Consider the following 21,078-nt stretch of genomic DNA (forward strand, 5'->3'; position numbering starts at 1 on the left):
AGATTAATCACCTTAACCACAGCACTGCTACTGACTTATATTTTTACTCAATTACATTCATTCTATGTTCCTTTCCAAGTCGATGCTTTCACCACAGCAAGGAAATCTTGAAACACCGTCCCTGTTTTCTTCAAGGTAACAAACAGTCCAGAATTTCTTTACATTTTCAATCAAATGTACAGTACAGTATTAGCATTAAGAAGTACAGGGGTGTAGTTTACCTGATACACAATTACAGCACTGACTTAACCACTTAATACAATAATATTTGCTACACAATCTCTCTCAAACATACAATCCTCACCTTCACAACATGTTCGATGGGCTTACTAATCTTACTTCATAATTCTCCCTTAGCAGGATAATTTTAGAAGCATATTTATTTAACATGTTAATTAAGGAATAATTGCATCTAAGTAGACTGGGAACTGACCTGCCTGTATCTGTGCAAATAACAGCAATGTTGTTCAAGTTCTTCTCGCCACTGAAGAACTCATCTAGCACCAGTTTGGCAGTCTGTGGGTTCAGTACAAACACTTCCTTTAATTTAACCATCAAAGGCAGTGAAAAAGAGGCAAAAGGGCACTTGAGGTAATATTACAACATATGTATCTGAGTACAGCTTTTACTCTGGGTACACTAGCTAAACTACACTACACCTCCTCCTCATGTTATGCTCACTTAGTACAGTATTGAATTCAAGAGGACCCCTGTAATGGCAAAGAAGAGTTAATTTATAAATATTAACAAATAATTAACACTTATTTAATTTACAACTGCTTTGCATCAGTAGGAACTTGTGTCAATATTTGTAATACTGCAACAATGGTTTACCCGAATTCAACAGAAGAATTGCATTTTGCGAAGCCAATCCAGTAAATACAGTACATATACAGTAACCGATTCATTGTTCCTTCCAAACACAGGATGACTGAAACAACTTCTCCACACCACAACATGGCCACTGTACATCTCCCACATACACAGGTAGATTCCTCAACACCTTTGCTATTAACATTTGTAATACGTACTGTATATCAACACAAACTATGCTGTACTGGCTATCTGAGTCCTTGCACATTAGGATTATTGCTAAATGTTTATACAGTACAGAAAACAAAGACTATTTAAAGAGGCTGGGGATCAAATAGCTATGGCTAGTACCTGTACAGTATATAATAGTGTAAGTCCTTGAACAAACAGGAAAGTTTACAATGACTCTCTCTTCATTCACTCTCTCTCATTGTACAAACATACATCTACTAAGCATAAAATTAAGTTTACTGACCCTGACAAGATGCAAGTTGTTCCCGGTGAGCCTGAGAGTGTCGGAGCCGTGGGTGACAGTGTAGCGGTACTCCCCTATCGGATCGTCCCCCATTGACTGGCTGTGCACGAGGGTGCTTCTCTTGGAACTTGAACCTGTACGCCGTGAACCAGCAGAGACAAATACTATGAAAACAATGACTTTCAACGAGCAACATTCGGTAATGATCAGTAATAGCGCGCACACACACTCAAGCAAGCAAGCAAGCACGCACGCACACACACACGCACGCACACACACACACACCTGAATACATAAGACATACAAAGAATATGTTAAATCAGCTAATTACAGAAGAACACTTTTAAAGAAATATGATACACCTTAAGTACAGTACCACTTCATACAAACATTTACAACTACAGGTACAGTATTATGTATTTTGTAAAGAGAAATTTCCCTGCTGTATAAATAATGTGAGCAACACTAATCAACTACAGGTACAGTAATAGGCTCTGTTCACAGCTGTAGGAAGTAAGAAATAAAAAAAGCTCATAATGCATTGTAAACATTATCTAAATAATTACTACTGTATTTACCCTAATATAATTTTAATCAATATACCCTAATTAAATTACTGTACCTTTGTTTTAATAATTCTACCTCCAATGACCATAACCTAAGTCTAAGCTTTAATGTCTATTTCTTTTATCTAAGCCCAGGATACATCACTACCTTGTTGGTTTACACTTACTGAGAGCCACCTCGTCAAGAGACAGTTGCTTCCGAAGCACTGAAGAAAATATATTAATTTTTATCACAGGAAGACGAATTGCACCAAAGTTATTTCTTGGAGTTCTAAAATCCAACTACAAACTCTATAACAACACTTGTTATAGTACTGATTAAAAATTATTCATTTAATACACTGAAACACATGAAATACTCTAATTAAACTGTTAAATGTTAAGTTTTAAAAAAATAATAGAAAAAGCAAATCTTGTTGGTTGATCAAAATTAAAATATGGTTTTACCAATATGGTGGTGATTAATTTACTAAAGGAATGCAAATTAAGACAGAACTTGGGAGACTACAATATACTGTACTGTATACTGTATAGGAAACTATAACAGCTGCCATACTTTAAGTGCATTCAAAAAGATGAGAAGTATTTACCTTGCAGCGTTTCATCAGAGGTGTGGGACGAGATGGATGAGGAAGACCCACCGAATGATGTGAAAATAGACCCCCTCTCGTCGCCACGCACGGGAGATGCATTGCGTCGGATTGTCTCCTCGATGAGATGTCTAGCTTGACTTACAGGAGGAAAAATACACATAATTTACCCACTGTACATTTATTACCTAACTCCTGGATGACATTTATAGCAGAGAAAGATGCATCAGTTATTTCATACGAACAAGGCAATAATTCGTTCCTAACTTTAAAAAAAAAATTTGAATAAATAAATAAAAAACTTACTTAATGTTTTCCTCAGCTGGACCGGTGATCTGTACGAGGCGTTCCCGAGCACCAGGAGCCACTGTGAGGTACAACACAGGTAAATCAACTTATAAGGAAACCTGGTGGCTAACTCCCAAAAATTAAAGCAATCCAACACAGTATATGCATAATCTTTAAAAGTGTCATTAATAAAAAAGATATTCCAAAACAACTCAGTCTAAAATTTTGAAATATTTCTAATTGTCCATAGTTAATGCTGAAAGTCCTTCCATTAAACAGATCATTTATATTCTTGTATATTCTCACGAGCAAACTATATCTCCACACACACATATAATACTATACTCCGCCTTACTGATAAACTAACCTGAACCAATTACATAGATTTCATCAAACCAATCTCATTCTTTCATCCACTCATTAGCATCTTCAGAATTAACCACCTCAATCACCTCAAATATCTAAGATCTTCCCGAATATCTTAAGATCTTATTCTCGAGTATCTAAGCCTCACCATAAAGGAACTGGTCTGTGGTATCATTACTCATTATTCTCTTTAGACACCTACCGGGTACTAGTTTTACCTATTAATTGTTATCTTTCCAATAATGTTTGATGGATTGACTTAATATTCTTCAAATACTGATGAAGTGGTTGTCTTAAATCTTCCACCACTGATTGATAGTATCTATCTTCCCTGACTCTCCCATCATTGACTGACTGACTGATGTCCATATTTTTCAACCATCTATCACTTAATAACTGACTATCATTCTTAACTCATCTGCCAGTAGCTGAGTAACTGAGGTAATGACTACAGCTTAACATCATCATCCTATCTTAAGCAACCTAACCTAACCACATATGAGGGTTTAAAATTATCAGTCCTTTCCTTCATCATTCATGTCCTCATTGTAAACATTACCAATCAATTGCTTCGTCAATCACTCTCACAGTATCATTCCTAACAGCCATTTTACACTTCACTTACACCCCCACAGTAAACTGACAAGGTAGGTGAAATACAACACACTGACTGAACTTAAAACTTAAAAATATATAAAACAATACTTTTACCCTTAGGTAGTGAGACCCTGCCCTTAAAATTACCTTAAAACACCTACTAAAGTTAAGCTTAGAACAATTAAAGTAATCAAACTCCTTAATAGTAACTTAAAATAATTAAAGGTTAAGCCATGTACAGCATTACAGGTGTGAGACGGTAGCCATGCACAGAGTTAGGATTTAAACACTAGCTAATGAGAACCCATAACATTAAATTCATTAGTGGCACTGTTTCACCAATGGCCATGTGGAGATGTGACAATAATACTACGAAGAATGTTCTTATGAGAGTTAATCCCTGTACTTGAGGCTAAAGTTATTATGAAGGTTAAAGATACGAGTTATGTTAATGAAGGGGAAAATCTACAAATAAGAACAAGGAAATAACATAAATAATAACAACTAAATTAACACTACAAGGCAACATAACTAAAGTATACCTTAAAGTTAATGAAAAGGTAAAAAAAAAAGGTTAATCAGAACAGCTAAAGGTACAATACACGTCATGCATATACACGGGATTGCAGATTCTGGATGCAGTTATTAGTATACAACATACATATATATATATAGTCATAATTAGTAGTACAACATACCTTTTCCTAACTACATACTCCTAAGGTTATCAGGTTAATAGTTCTTATCAGTCAGTTGAAGAGGCTGATAACATTTTCAAAGAATCAGTGTATTCCTTAAAAGTTTTCATTTCACTAAGATATTTTGGTTCAAAGAATGTTAACTAGTATACAGTCTGTACCATATACTGTGTGGTGATCCAGCACCTCTTCCACAACAACAGGAAGCACCAACACCTCATCCTCGTAATTATCGAGTTAGTCTTGGAATAAAGTCAAGACCATTGGTGTTAATGGTTCATGTTTCCTTGTAAGATGTGTTGACCCTATATAACTAAAGTGTACCATTTAACACAAGGGTTATTTAGTCATCTAGAATACACTGTTTATTTGAAAAGTATCACAAGTCAAGCAAATCTAGGTTAGGGGAGGTCAGCATCTATTTTTTTTACCTCTCTGGAATGAGATGATGGTTTCAGAGAGCTCCTCAATCATGTGAACCCGCCTGCCCTTTATCCCCATAACTGTGCCAGGAGACAGAGTGGGTCAAACTTTAGGTCACCAGTGGACAGATCAGCAGGTCAACTTAAGTTTACCAAGAGACAGATCAGAGATGTCGACTTTATACCAGAAGACAGAACACAATCACAGGAGGTCACATACAGGTGAGAGTAGACGACTTGAGGAAATCTTGTTGAGCAGTAACGAGAGTCATCATACATGGTAACTATTCACATACAAGTAATAACGACATCTCCTTTTTGCCTTTACGTCAGGTGGGTCATGTGCAAAGGTGTCAAAAGTAGCCTCAAATTTTTAGTGGCCTAATTCCCCAAAAAAGTTGTCCCTAAACCTGGATCTAAAATACTCCATTAACAAGAAATATCACATATGAACCTTATGGATGTCTTGTTGAAGGTTTAATGCTCATACTTGCCACGGCTCTATCCCAAACTCCTCCGTAGTGTTCAATAACCCTCTACAGTAACACCTCAACATGTGTTGGTATATTTGACAAACAAAGTTTTGGCATAATCAAACTTAGGATTTATTACCATTATTTTACACAGAAACTAAGATTCAGTTGAGTGACCTTTGGATTGTGATAGAGTGAGCAGCTGCTTTAAGACCATTAACACAGAAGTTACTCATTACACCAAAGTTTACTGCACATTACTCTAAAATATAAATAAAAATTTTAATACAAATCATCTTTGTTTACAATATGATGTGTTTACAGTACAAAACAGTGAGTTACAGAGAGCACACCACACTGTACTGTTGATACAAGACATACTGTACTCGGTAAGTTATTCAATGCCGAGTGTCAACATATTAACGAAGGCTCGGTAAAAGACCTATTTCACACAGTAAACATATTGAGGTATTACTGTATTCAAATTTTGGGTTATTGGCAACATTATAGAGTAAGAAACAGTAAAAAGGTGATCTTAAAGTTATCAAACTTAGGTATGACACTAATATTACTGTACAGCTTTAACTGAAATAAATAAATAAATAATCTTAAAACACAAAATAAAGGCCTAAAAATTATTAGGTAAACAGTCAAAATTATCATTTAAGTGTCACATCTAATGACTGTCAACAATAAAGACACAACATTACACTGGTCTGATCACAAACTGTATCTACCACCAGTACTGAAGGTGTGACCATAAGCCTTAGTCCGCATCAATGCCAATACAGACATGGAAAGAATACAAACAGCTTCTCCTTTTTCACTCTCTCATTTGTAAAAAAAAAAATAAAAAATGAGATTAAATTTCCATTTGTCCATTAATCACCAGATGAACTTGACTACTTGACATTATTCATACCAGTAACAGTAATGAAGAATAGTGTTTTGATATCCTTCAGACTAGAAACATACATAAATACACATTCCATCTACAATACTGCACCCACATGTAAAATACCTTACCTCGAATCTGTGAGAAAATAAATATTATATCATGTGTCCTACTGTCTATTACCATTTGAGTTTTAATATACTGTACTATATAAAAGCAAATATATAACTCTTTAACATTCATAAGCACCACGTCTAAAAAAGAAAATATCAACTACTGTAGGTGTATACATGCAAAATATTCAATTCCCTTTAACAATACTTTCAGGGGTTAATGTACCAATCTGCTTCATCTTAAATTGCACACAAACTCTAATAAAACTATGGTACAATAAATTATAATAATGTATATATAAAAAAAGGTTCTGTGAATTATAAAGTAACAAAACATGCAGTAACCCGCCCAATCTACATATCAATCTGCTAATCCTCAGCCAATACACTGGTGAGTCTACAGACCCTACACGATGTCCGTTTATGTGAGAAGAGATTTATCCTTTTCAGAACCCTTCCCATACACACAAGTCTAACTGATCTTGATAATACTGTATAAAATATGTGATTTTTTGTATTAAATTTGAGATATAGTATTATAATTTAGGGTGCAATAAAGTACATTATTACTTGGGACTCTTTACTAGACCAAATTATTATGTTAAATTAAGACTTGATCACCAAGTTAAAAGTGCACCATCAAGACTCACTAGCGTCACGACCCATCAGGACTTAGACATCACATCAATTGAAAATACCAATAATTGTGTTTGGGGTTCAAGTGAAAATTTTGGGTCCGTGGAATATTAGTGTAATTCGATCTGTGGGTTCTGTAGAGACATAAGTCCGTGGATTGGATGGGGGTCTACTGTACTGCATATCTAATTCAAAGGCAAAGCAATTCTTTCCTTAATCATGACATGCCATAAAGGTTGAAATAAAAAGAAAGTATAGGTATATGCATAAATAAAAATATAAAAAGTCGCCCCCCAAAATTTCATAACTCTCAGCCCCTAGGCCTTAAAAATAGGCAAATATTAATCAAGTCTCCAAAACAGTACTCCAAAGTTACCCTTACAAACCTACAATAAATGAAAGAAAGCCAAGATACTATGATGACAATACTGTGCCCCCATCTTTAAAATGGTGAAGGAAGGAATGAGAATTAAGTTTTACCTTTGCCAGAATCTGCATTTCGAATCACCACCTCATCTTTGCAATAGTTCTTTCCAGGGATCCTGGTCGGCTTGGCGAACTTTCCAGAACTTCTGATTAACTCTCCTGGTCCGAGCAGTGTGGGTGTTGGGGGGTGAGGTGCGGGATTCTGCTGCTGTTGTTGGTGCTGCTGGTTGTACATAGTCTGCTGGTACTGCTGAAGGCCAGGGATCATCATCTGTGGAGTGCTGGTTGGTGTCATGATGGTTCCAGGTGTGTCAGGCTGCTGGTCATCGAGGGCTGCTTCCTCCGCCTGCCAAACATTGATGCTTTATAGTGAACCTTCTAATTCCCAGACTAGAGGGGCAAAGGTATGGGATGGCTTGAAAAATTGACCTTGATTTATGAGAAGATACATACAGCACAATACTACTAAACTGTATTAAGATATCAAAGGTAAAGGCTCGCTTGGCAAGGGCAGATCTGGGTGGGGGGGAAGGGGTCCTGGAACCCCCCCCCTTTCACCAGAAAAATTTAATACTTTTCTATAATGCAGTATTGTACTCAGGCATTTTTATATAGTAAAAAATAATTAATTACTATTGACCTCAATATATCTCCTAATATCAAGTGCATATGGCTTCAAAATGTCCATGATATTAGTCAGATTCAACCCTTAGGCCCCAGGTGACGTTCCAGAATGTTTTTCTTTATTATTAATTTTTTTGGAAAAGTTGATTTTTCTCGATTTATCGCCACTAAGGGGTGGGGGGCTGCCAGCTAAGACTTGTTCAATCACTGACTTACTCGCCCTGCTGGTCACAAGTTCTTTCAGTGGACAAATGAGTGAGGACTGGTACAGAGAGAGCAAGCTGATGCAACTACTGTGAGTAACTTACCTCTATCTGCACTAATTTTTGTTTGTAATAGTTGATAAGGTTCTCATTGGGTTGCCAGTGCATTGCTCGAAGTTCTATCACCTCAAGGAGTCGGTAACGAGCTGCTAGACTCAAACGATCGTCACGGCAACCATTACGGAGAGATATGTAGCACTTGTCTAGTTGATCTGTGTAGAAGAATACAAAAATAACTATACAAGTATCCATTCCTCTAACACAGGGGTCACCAAACTACGGCCCGCGGGCCGGATCCCAAGTCCTTCCCCGGCTCGTGGTAGCTCCGCCTACGCTCTGACGTTACCAGAGCTTTCGTTCTGGCTTGCAAGTATTGAACAGAATGATTATGCGGCCCGCGCTCGTCATTCTTTCAGTTATCCGGCCCACTGTGAAAAAAGTTTGGTGACCCCTGCTCTAACATAAAGACAAGATAAATAGTAGTGACATGTGATGGACTACAGAGCAAATCATGATGAATAAGACTAATCATCACAGTTAATTCATTATGGCAATTCAACTCAACCCTCAGAAAAATGCTTCATAAAACACCAAGAGTTACACAGCAGAGTTAAGGAGGAGTGAGACAGTAACAGCAGTTAAGGATCCCTAACCTTTATAAACATTTTCCAATTGTGGTCCAAACATCTTGAGGTTCTCACAGAGAGCTACGATGGCTGGGTAAACAGTGCGGTCACAGGTGGTGGAGTTAAGACTCTGAGCCACCGAGTCCATTTCTGAGAGAACACTTTCCACTGGTGATAAAAAAAACAGTAATTAATATGTACATTAGTCGAATTACCAGCTGTTAAAGATACACCATAAGGAAATACTTGTTAGCTCACACACACAAGGCACCATTCTCGACACAATAGTGAGAAATAATTACAAGAGATTCATTGGTATAAATATTAATAAAATCAAGACCAGATCCACAAGACACAACAAAGTCGATTGGTGTTTAAGGGAGAGAATTAACATTTATTTTTTCATTCTGGCTTACAACTGTTACTAATGGTAATAGGTTCTGGACTATGAGTTTTAGTACTGAATTGTGTCTTGATGTACGTATCTGAATTTTGGACCCAAACTGAGAATAAATATCAAACCGAAATTTCATAATTTTTAATGATACAATATAAAAATATATACAAATTATATATGGTCAAGTAAGACATGGGATAAGGGGGTGGTGGAGAGGGTAGGGCAAGTGAGGGGTGGTGGAGAGGGTAGGGGCAAGTGAGGGGTGGCGAGAGGGTAGGGCAAGTGAGGGGTGGTGGAGAGGGTAGGGCAAGTGAGGGGGTGGTGGAGAGGGTAGGGCAAGTGAGGGGTGGTGGGAGAGGGTAGGGCAAGTGAGGGTGGTGGAGAGGGAAGGGTGGAGGGGTGATGGAGAGGGTAGGGCAAGGAGGGTGATGGAGAGGTAGGGCAATTGATGAGTGGTGAGAGGGTAGGGCAAGTGATGGGTGGTGGAGAGGGTAGTAGGTGGTGGAGGGTGGGGCAAAGGGAGTGGTAGGGCAAGTGAGGGGGTGGTGGAGGTAGGCAAGTGAGGGGTGGTGGAGAGGGTAGGGCAAGTGAGGGGTGGTGGAGAGGGTAGGGCAAGTGAGGGGTGATGAGAGGGTAGGGCAATTGATGAGTGGTGGGAGAGGGTAGGGCAAGTGAGGGGTGGTGGAGAGGGTAGGGGCAAGTGAGGGGTGGTGGGAGAGGGTAGGGCAAAGTGAGGGGTGGTGGAGAGGGTAGGGCAAGTGAGGGGGTGGTGGAGAGGGAGAGCAAGGAGGGGTGGTGGGAGAGGGTAGGGGTGAGGGGTGGTGGGAGAGGGTAGGGGCAAGTGAGGGGTGGGGAGAGGGTAGGGCAAGTGAGGGGTGGTGGAGAGGGTAGGGCAAGTGAGGGGTGGTGGGAGAGGGTAGGGGCAAGTGAGGGGTGGTGGAGAGGGTAGGGCAATGAGGGGTGGTGGAGAGGGTAGGGCAAGTGAGGAGTGGTGGAGAGGGTAGGGGAAGGAGGGTGGTGGAGAGGGTAGGGCAAGTGAGGGGTGGTGGAGAGGGTAGGGCAAGTGAGGGGTGGTGGAGAGGGTAGGGCAAGTGAGGGGTGGTGGAGAGGGTAAGGCAAGTGAGGGGTATTGAACAGGGCAGTGAGGGGTGGGTGGTAAGTCCAGGTTGACAGAATGACATTGGGGGCGGGACGTCATGCAGAGAGAGGTGTTGGTGGCGGAGGTGCGAGGGAAGGCTGGGGAGGGAGGGGGGGGTTGCCAGGAGGAGGTTACGTGTCGCACAGTAATCTGGCGCGGCTTGTAATCTGGTCATATAAAAATTACACCCAGTCTGCTGCCTGGTGAAATCGAATCGCCAAGCCGCTACTAGCTGTGCAATGAACTAGGAAATATTAAGCCTCTTAGTTCTCACCTTGTACTCAGATACACACCATTCTCTTGACTTATACAGAGGGATAGACTAGGAATGACCTGGGATCAAACTAGCAACTCTTAGGACAGGAGGGAATAGGTATTTACACTCGACCAACCGCACCCATCAGTAATGTACACAAACCAAACTACTGCAACTACCAATAACATTAATAACAATGATCAATAACACTAATAATATCAATCAATAATAATAATAATAACAAAAATCAATAGTAATAATAACCCCAGGCAGCTAACAGGCTAGGTAGGTGCATTATACTCACTGGACTGGTCCCCTAATGTGCAGATCTTCAGAGGTCGGGGCTTCTCCACCTTCCCCTTCCGGTTCTTCATTGGAATCCCCATCTGCCGAAGAAAAGTTATCATGAGACGCCTCCTCCTACCAACACTCATTACCAAAACGAAAATAAATTAAAAAAAACATCAACAAGTTTTACCTCCTCCAAGACACCTCTGCTTATTTCACCATAATAATACGTGGGAAGGGAAGGTTAAGGGTGGGAAGGGAAGGTTAAGGGTGGGAGATAGGAAGGCGGAGAATGACGGGAGGGGGAGATGGAAGGGGAAAGACGGACAAGGCATACACAGGACATGCCATGCAGTTGTGGGGGGGGGAGGGGGGGGGGAAGCATAAAAGCTGGGGGTGGGATTTCATGTATCTTGCGGGTTGGTTTCGAACACTACCGAGTTAAGTTTCTGAAGTAAATATGGCGACTCATAATTATATAAATGTTTTACTTTGTGTACGTTTGAAAAGATGTATATATATTTGTGGTTAATTAAAACTACCAAAGTTTAACCTAACACACACATTACGCCAACTGGCAAATGGTTAACTTCAAATTAACGATTATCGTACACAAACCTAACCTAACCCAGTTTATTGTTTTTAAGATTAACCATTTTAACATTAACCCCACTTTACCTAATCCCCAGGCTGCATAAATGGAGGTATATAACGCAAGGTTAAATAAGTTTGGGGGCTAGTCTTCAGGTGATCCAAATCCCTTATCATTAAGATCATTTTACAAGGAAGTGTCGCAGTTGTCAGGTTCTGAACTGTACAGCCGACCCACTTAAGCCTCACAAAGGTCACCACCATAGCTTAGTTGGGTGACGGTATGTGAGGTCAAGCTCTGTGACGACGTTCATAAATCACAAGGTTGAGTTAACCAGCCTGACCAGATTAGGACCTGTAGTTAATCCCATGCTGCCGCGGTTCCTCATTTCCGGGTGAATTTTTTGCTGTGTGTGCATAACAATAAAAAATATATATTATTCTCTTACTTCTTGTTTTCCCTACTTAACATACAATATTTACTAAATCTCTTTTTAATACTTTATTCCAGATCAGATGCTATTCTCTCATACAAATAAATGTCTGTCTGCGATCATAAATTATTTAGAAAATTAAAATATCTAACTGATGCGATGACTTACAAAATGTTTTCAGCTAATTTCAAACGCACCAAAGATGAAAGAAAGATGTGAGGAAGATCTAGATATTTACCACAAATTAATGATAAAATATTAACTTAAATTCTCACATCACTGCGTCATTGGTCCATATATCATAAAGACTTTAATAGTACTCTTACCTCACTCGGAGTACTAAAATTCCGTCAATGGATTGAGAACGTCCTCAGGGCCGGATTAAGCTTAATAGGGGCCTGAGGCACAGGGCCCCCTACCCTCAAGGTACATATAAATAACAAGAACAAAATATACCCAAATTTATCAAAGATTTCATCAATATTAAGCTTCTGCAAAATAACACATTTAATGTTTATAAGAGACAGAAAATTGAGACGTTGCTAGAACATCGTTGAGCGAAGTTCATGTTTTATACACTTCATCTTCGAGAATGTTTGGATTTGGGGGCCCCTTAGAGTCGGGGGCCTGAGGCCAGTACCTCAAGTACCTCATGGTTAATCCGGCACTAAACGTCTTAAGATGGGCTGGCTATTAAACTAAGCTGGTCTACAGACGCCTGATGGCCGCTCCACTCGAGGGCACAGCTTCAGTAACCTCTTGTGGGCGATGACTTGACCTGAATATAATGTCAGCGTCTCAAGAGTACAAGTCATATTATTAAAGAACGTTAAGACATCGTACACAAGAAATCAAATCATTGTACTCAGACATTGTACTAGTCTCAAGGTGTCCAAATATCTTACTCATTGGACTAATTCACGGTTACAGTATTATTTCGAACCTCATAGTGAAGTGGTTAAAGAAATGATCGCCACCAGAGCTAAGAGTTGTGAGAATTAAACTGCCAGAGATATTGACAGATTCAGGCCAGACCTAAGACACTGGCACATGTATTAAACACATCTGAATGACTAAGCCAACAGTTAGTAAACATGAGAAGTGAAAAATCTAAAGCGTTATAACACACCAGCTTAACACGTCAGGTAAACTCTACTGTACATCCCGGGCCCCAACATGTGTACTGAATGAGAAAAGGGCGAAAATATATACATATTGAAGTCTAAATAAAGGATAATGTGGGTCAATTCCCTGGTCGGTAGTGTTGGTTATACCACTTTGTACTGTGGAAGTCAATTTGGTTGTAGTTACGGAATTGTTTGGCAGTAAACCAATTACTAAGTTCAACAAGTGCAGACACAGATGAGTTGCCATGTTAAGAGTGCAATGCAGCAGTGAGGGTTCTTTGTGATGAACCTAAAGAAAAAAAAGAGGACAAACAAGCAGAGGAGAGCCATCCTTGGGAGCGGCTGACTCACGCCCTCCGCCGCCATCCGTGGGAAGCTGCATGCCAATCCCACCACTCACCCAACAGTATAAACTCAGACATGTATACTATCACCATCAACATTTATCTTAGACATACAACATATCGAATGTGTCTCATATTCAAGACATAAGAGAACTGATTTACTCTAGTTAAGAGGCCGGTGCATGTGTATGGAATGTCTATGGAAAGCGAAATGCCTGAATGCTAATTAAAACTGATAACAGAATGAAGAATTTATTTTGAAGTCCTGCAAGTAGCTTGGAAGCAAGGAATTATTTGGAGTTGCGAATTAAAAGCGTGTTATTTATCATCACTGGCAACTCTTCCCGAGTGTCAACATACCTGTATTGACCACTAAATTTTTGGCAGTAATTTCAAGTATAAAATGATATAAAACAAATTCACGCATATGTATTACTTGTCCTATATTCACACTGTGTCAGAAATGTGCATCGTAACCTATCGTATAATCAGACACCCATAAGGGAAGACAATGTCAGCCTGCAGGGATCGGGAGAAGTTGCCAGGCGGTCGACATAGCATGACCACAGGCAGGTGATAGGGGAGGCTTCACTGCAGTAGCGGTTCCACCATAATTACATGACTTGGGTGAGAGAGCCAAGACTCCCCTTATATACATCACAGAATCATTGTTTCCAGATATGGCTTAAAAACTCCATACTAAGCCATAAGCTTAATCCTTCTCTAGAAGTTTCTCGATACCGTCCACTTTGTTTGTCACGTACGAATCCAATTATAATGAAGCAAATGTATTACTCTGAAAATATCCAAAGCATTTTAATGAGCACCACATGTAACGTTTCCAAATATAGCTGAAAAAATACAAATAAACTTCAAGGATATATGCCGACAAGAACAGAAGCATTTGAGTTGAGAACAAAATTAACGGCCGCTTACACTGGTACAAGTATACTGTAGTTGTAACATTACCTTGACACACTACCACTGACATTCCAGAGTTAACACTGAACACTAGGTCTGCGGATCTGCCTTAACACATAAATATTCTAACTCAATTTCTATTCACAATTTTCAAACACCAACTAAAGACGATCAATGAAAAATCCCGTTATAGTAACAGTAGTAATAATAACAATAATAAAGGTAATACAATAAATAACATCAACTTTGTAACCTCATCTGAACAAAAGGAGAATGAGATTACCACAATATTAATCAACGCTACTAATCCCAAGGCATCTATCTACCTACTTTGACTAACCCACTCTTAGCTTATTACACGCCTTGAAGTTAGGCGTGTGAGAGGCCTTAGTGTGTGTGTGTGTGTGTGTGTGTTGTAGAGTAGGAACACACATAATTTAACAGTATTATTCACTGATCACATGTTCTGTGGTTGCCTTGCCATGGCTCTTCCATAACAATGATTTAAGTTTATTTGACAAGGTTGTTTTTCCTTCTATGTTATTTCCTGCTATTTGAACAGATGGGAAGTCATACATACACTGGAATTTCCATGTTTATCTTGGTTTCTTTCTGTTTATCTAATTCATCACCACTTCTGGAACTTTAGTCTGGTAAAATATGACGTCATGTGTTTTACGATCTAATTGAACTACTGCTTCTTATTGATTTAATGCTACAGGAGTTTTATTATGTCAAGTGTGTTAGTCACATTACTTTTTATATAGCTAATCAAATGTTCTTAATTCATCACAATATTATGAGAATGGTCCAAATTTCAACTGAGCAAAGCAAAAAAAATTCTCTCTGGGTGCAGTGGCGGGAACTTGATGACATGACTAACCACTTTATAAAATAAATAAATGTTCTCCACCACCTCCTGCTGCTGCTGTTGCTCCACCTGCTGGGGCGTGTCACTGCCCGCTCTGATAACTTGTGTACTCCAGATGACAACAGCGTCCAGACTGTCACAAATTTCACAATAACAATTCTCTCAGTGTCATCTTTATTTTGCCTTCTAGACTCCCGGAAAATATTTAAAGAGTTTAATGGCCACGCGATACTAACACCTGCTTAAATAATGAATAAAAACATAAATAACATATATTAATTTCCCCGTAGGCTTCAAGTATTAATTAGCGAGAAATTAAAATCTTCATACCAATTATAGCAGCCGACATTAGTATGGGAGATTAATTGAATTTTCTGTGAACATCTTACCTAGAGCAACTGTTAGCTGGTGGTGTTAGTTATCATCAATGGGGCCTGTGTGAAGCTGCTAATGTTTGAGGGAGCGGGGGCTAACGGGATACTGTACATTACGTCAACGATGAGCTCACCCCGACCAGCGGCGCCCACACTGTCTGTACTAGGCCCCGCCCACGCCCTCAAAGGAATACCTACCTAAAGATTCGCCTCTCAAGCATCTTTCACCTGAAGAGTAACCACCCAAAACGCTAACCTAACTTAACCTAATCCTCCAAGTGGTGTTAGGGTGGTTAATCTTAAGGTGATATAAGCTGGGTAGGGTGAATCTACAGCCTACTACCACAAACACCCTCCCTGCCCCGCCCACTACCACAAACACCCTCCCTGCCCCGCCCACACCCACCAGCGCCCCTACACCCATCTCACGTTACCTATACATAGACCAGGGGCGTGTTCCTGGTCACCACTGTGTTGGGTCAGCCATCGTGTAAACAATATAACGAAGCAGAATAAAGTACCAGAGTTGATATTACGTGTAAGCTAATCTGAGTATAATTCTCACCTAATCTCAGCACGGGTTCACCCAGGGACGTTCTTGTCTCACAAATTTGCTTAGCTTTTTCTCAGAAGTAAATGAAGCGGTAGATAATGATAAGTCATATGATATAATTTATATATATTTCAGTAAAGCATTCGATAGAGTCCCTCATGAGAGATTGATAAGGAAGGTAGAAGCACATGGAATAGGTGGATCAGTATTAAAATGGATTAGGTCATGGTTAAGTGGTAGGAAACAAAGAGTCAGCATAAATGGATTAAAGTCAGACTGGGGTGCGGTCAAAAGCGGAGTTCCCCAGGGATCTGTATTAGGCCCTCTGCTGTTTGTTATATTCATTAATGATCTTGATTTAGGCATAACTAGTAGGATTAGTAAATTTGCAGATGATACCAAAATGGGGAGAGTGATAAATTCAGACAGTGACTTTGAACACCTTCAAAGAGATCTAGATACCTTACATGAGTGGTCAGTAGACTGGCAAATGAATTTTAATACTGATAAATGCAAGGTACTACAGATAGGGAAGACGAATACAAACGTTAAGTATAAACTAGGTAACACGGAAATAGAAAACTCAGTTTGTGAAAAAGATCTAGGTGTATTTGTTAGCAACGACTTGAAACCTAGAAAACAATGTATTAGCGTTCGCAACAAGGCAAACAAGTTCTTGGGTTCATATCTAGGTCTGTGAGTAACAGAACTGCTGACGTTATCTTGAAACTTTACCTAGCATTAGTGAGGCACACATGGATTATGCGGTTCAGTTCTGGTGTCCTTATTATAGAATGGACATAGATTCTTTGGAGAGAGTACAAGGAAGAATGACAAAATGATCCATAATATTAGAAACCTTCCATATGAAGAAAGACTGAAAAGCAGGCTTACATTCATTAGAGAGGCGTAGAGTTAGGGGAGATATGATAGAGGTGTCAAGTGGGTAAGTGGGATTAACAAGGGTAAAATGGAAGATGTTCTGAAGCTCAGTAATAACGAAATAACTAGAACAAATGGCTTTAAATTAGATAAATTCCGATTCAGAAAGGATATAGGCAAGCACTGGTTTGGTAATAGAGTTGTGGATATGTGGAATAGGCTACCGAGTGCTATAGTAGGATCGGGGACGCTAGGGAGCTTCAAGACGAAGTTGATAGGCACATGGAAGTGCTGGGATGGGTGTGAAAGGGATCTGCCCTGTATGGGCCAGTCGGCCTCCTGCAGTATCCCACTTTCTTATGTTCTAATCTAACCTATGCCAGACTACACTTAACCTAACCTATCCTAGCCCTCACCTAATCTAACCTATGCCAGACTACACTTAACCTAACCTATCCTAGCCCTCACCTAATCTAATCTATGCCAGACTATACTTAATCTAACCTATCCTAGCCCTCACCTAATCTAACCTATGCTAAATTAAACCTGAACTCAATTAACTTAACTTTAACCTTCAGTTTATCTTTTATCTAACCCTCACCAAACCTATCCTAACCCTCATTTGATCTAATTTGACCTCACCTAACCTAATCCAACCCTCACTTCCTAACCTAACCAGACCAAAAAAGCTAATCAAATCAAAGTTCAAGGACCCCCCCCCCCTATCTTAGGTCAACGCTACTCGTGTGGACGGGATCGCGTGAGTAGACATCAGAGTATAATCTTTAATCCTAAGTCTCGCTCTGTAAACACGTGCTGGACCCCCCAACCTTTGCTGGCCTCCCTAGGCACCAAGAGTAAATGGTCCGAAGGTAATTACTTCGATGGGGTTTTGTCCAGGTGATCCGAAAAGTGATTTATGGTAAAATACCTAAAGAAAAGTAATAAATAAAATATATTTTAATAAACAAATTAAAAAAACAAGGAAAATCAATAAACACAAGTAAATATGATATGATTGAATCTAACATTAAATAAATAATCGAATGTATGAATGAATAGTCTCATTTTATTGTAAAATTCAGGTTCGCTAAATTCAGGGAAGAAGGGGCTGCTTAAACTGGTGTGGCCGGCCACCCCAGAAATAAAATCGCCAAATTAAAACTTCAAGATAATATTCTTACAGGTGCTAAGTTGAGTCATAGCAGGTGCTCAAAGTTGGCAGCAATCGGTATTTGTAACTCTTGTGTGTGTGTGTGTGTGTGTGTGTGTGTGTTGGTCAGCTCTAAGGTGGCTCGAGAGGCCAACATGGAACCGTCCACATACAGTTGCACGTGTGGAGGTGTACGTCCAGTGTGGGGAGGCGGCGGCAGCGTCTCGATGATGCTGTCAGCGCTCGTCTGTCTCGGTGCGTCATCAATCAACCCCAAAGGTTTGTACACCCTCTCGGGCGGTACTTGTCCACACGTCACGGTTGAGTCTCCTAGGTGAGTGTCGATGTAGCACTTTTTAGGTATATATACAGGGCATATACACACATACACGCAAAATTACGTTTATTAAATGTATGGCCAAATAAGTCAAGACTCCAACGCATGGTGTATACAGTACAGTAGACGCCACGCCACAGCCCACCATCTCGCGGACACTGGCAGCCTCCCCCCAAAAAACAATTTGCGGTCGACACGTTGCCACTTCTTGTGTGTGTGTATGTCGGATGTTGTTTCGTACACAACTCATGGTGACGAAGAGTATACTGTATATTTCTGACTTTTTTCTTTCGTACACAAGACTCGTGATGACAAAGTAGTATTAGACACTAGAGTATATTTTAAACACTCGGGACTCGATAACACACATAATGGTGGGTCTACAGGCATATCTTGCGTGGAAACATACTGCACTCCCGGTCACACACGGTTGAGAACTAAGTCATGCGCGCGATATAGATTGTACACAAACGCTCATTATAACTGCAGTAAACAAGTATTTTCTTCTTGAAAGATATACTGATGGTTCTGCGTCTTGGTACAGCGGAAAATACAAAAAATACATCTCAATCACCTTAACACACGAAATGCAATGAACCCACTCAAACATAAGAACAGAAGAATGAAGGAAACTGCAGCGGGCCTATTGGCCCATACTGGGCAGTCAGTCCCATTTACACCCAACCCCTATCGCTCATCCATCCAACCTGTTTGAAGCTATCCAGCGTATTCGAGTTAATGATGATGTTTGGTAACTTGTTCCATTCATCCACTACTCTGTTTCCAAACCAGTGTTTACCTATTTCGTTCCTAAATCTAAATTTGTCTAATTTAAAACCATTGTTACGAGTTCGCTCCTGGTTGGATAGTTTGAGAACCTTTGAAATGTCCCCTTTGTTTAGCCCTGACTTCCATTTATACCTGTACACCTCTATCATATCGCCCCTCGCTCTTCGTCTCTCGAGGGAGTGCAAATTAAGACGCTTTAACCTGTCTCTGTACGAAAGGTTCCTAATGCCCGGGATTAGTCTCGTCATTCTCCTCTGAATTCTTTCCAAGGATTCTATATCCATTCTGTAATACGGTGACCAGAACTGAACTGTGTAATCTAAGTGAGGTCTCACAAGCGCAAGGTATAGTTTTAGGATGACCTCTCTAGTATTGTAACTAACACTCCTTTGTATGAACCCAAGTACTTTATTAGCCTTGTTTCGAGCAAATCACATTGTTTACTTGGCTTAAGATTCCGACTTGTCATTACTCCTAAATCTTTCTCACAGTCGGATTTCTCTATAACAACGTTGTACATCGGGTATCTAATTTCTCTGTTTACATCTCCTAGACAAAGTACTTTACATTTGTCCACATTGAATTTCAGCTGCCATTTTTCAGACCATTCGATTTTTTTTAATCTTTCTGTAGTTTTGCGGAGCCCTCGTCAGATTAAGTTACACGTCCTATTTTAGTGTCATCAGCAAATTTACTTATGTTGCTGTCTACGCCGATATCTATGTCGTCTATGTATGTATATAATAAATAATAATGGTTCAAGTACTGAGCCTTGGGGACCTCCACTAGTCACGTTACTCCAATCGGATTTAGTTTCCGTTAATGCTCACTCGCTGTTTCCTGTCCTGTAACCACACATTAATCCATTTAGGAATATCTCCCCCAATTTCATGAGCCTTCACTTTTCTTATTAGTCTTTCGTGGGGGGACTCTGTTGAAGACAGTATTATGACATAAGAATAATATAGCCAACAGGAATACGCCCTGACAAATTACACTTCATAAGGACACAATGTAGAAAAACAATTATAGGTATCCTGTTACCTGGTCATTATCATCACCACTAGAACGCCTGGTGAAATATCTGGGTCTTCAGTATATAGTGCCAATAAACCTTGACATAGAAACCGTTGTGTACTAAGTAAAGTTAACATATAAATCGTAATTAGACATATACAAGCGATACTTAACCCTAGCAGATTACATATCCAATACAAAGGTAAAAAAAAATCCCAACAGAACGAAGCAAGTAACACGATCTTACTGTACACCTTACATGGAAATACCAACACCGGCTGCTCTTTTCACTACATATTCATTAAATGTACATTACCTTGTCACACCTGAAATAAAAGAGCAGTGAGGGAAAGTGAAGACGGTCCCGGGCACGAAAGGTCAAGTGGACGAGGAAAGAGTCAAGCTGCGCCACAAAACAAACACGGAGAATGAGGTAACCTTTCACCACACCTACCATCTACGACTCTACCTTCAGCTGACAACTCATTATCGTAGACACTAATTTGCTGTGACAGTTTCTGGACATAATAATGGTGACAGCCATTGTATGAATCACCATCAGCTTTGTGTTTAACAGTTTATGGACATAATAATGGTGACAGCCCTTGTACGAATCACTATCAGCTTTGGGTTTACTTTAAAAAAATTTCCCTCGCTTTATTCAGTACAACGGATATGTCGTATATAAAATATTTTCTAGCCATCTACAGCATCCAAACAATCCTGCGGCTGACT

General features: G+C 39.7%; 1 protein-coding gene across 7 annotated transcripts in view; it reads right to left on the bottom strand.

Annotated features, from left to right (window-relative positions):
* Window positions 1-21,078, bottom strand: part of LOC121865701 (eukaryotic translation initiation factor 4E-binding protein Mextli-like) — a 79,766-nt gene that overhangs the window by 19,199 nt on the left and 39,489 nt on the right. For 6 of the 7 annotated variants that reach the window (XM_042365226.1, XM_042365227.1, XM_042365228.1 and 3 more), the window contains exons 2-10: window positions 10,967-11,048; window positions 8,899-9,039; window positions 8,291-8,457; window positions 7,413-7,704; window positions 4,825-4,896; window positions 2,751-2,811; window positions 2,445-2,584; window positions 1,289-1,437; window positions 434-516 (exon numbers count right to left, since the gene is read on the bottom strand). In XM_042365226.1, coding sequence (XP_042221160.1) covers window positions 434-516; window positions 1,289-1,437; window positions 2,445-2,584; window positions 2,751-2,811; window positions 4,825-4,896; window positions 7,413-7,704; window positions 8,291-8,457; window positions 8,899-9,039; window positions 10,967-11,048 — 1,187 coding nt within the window. The remainder of the gene's footprint in view (window positions 1-433; window positions 517-1,288; window positions 1,438-2,444; window positions 2,585-2,750; window positions 2,812-4,824; window positions 4,897-7,412; window positions 7,705-8,290; window positions 8,458-8,898; window positions 9,040-10,966; window positions 11,049-21,078) is intronic. The other variant, XM_042365225.1, reaches the window with a different exon arrangement.

Source organism: Homarus americanus, unplaced genomic scaffold (genome assembly GCF_018991925.1).
Source record: "Homarus americanus isolate GMGI-L3 unplaced genomic scaffold, GMGI_Hamer_2.0 scaffold34701, whole genome shotgun sequence".
Taxonomy (NCBI): Eukaryota; Metazoa; Arthropoda; class Malacostraca; order Decapoda; family Nephropidae; genus Homarus; species Homarus americanus.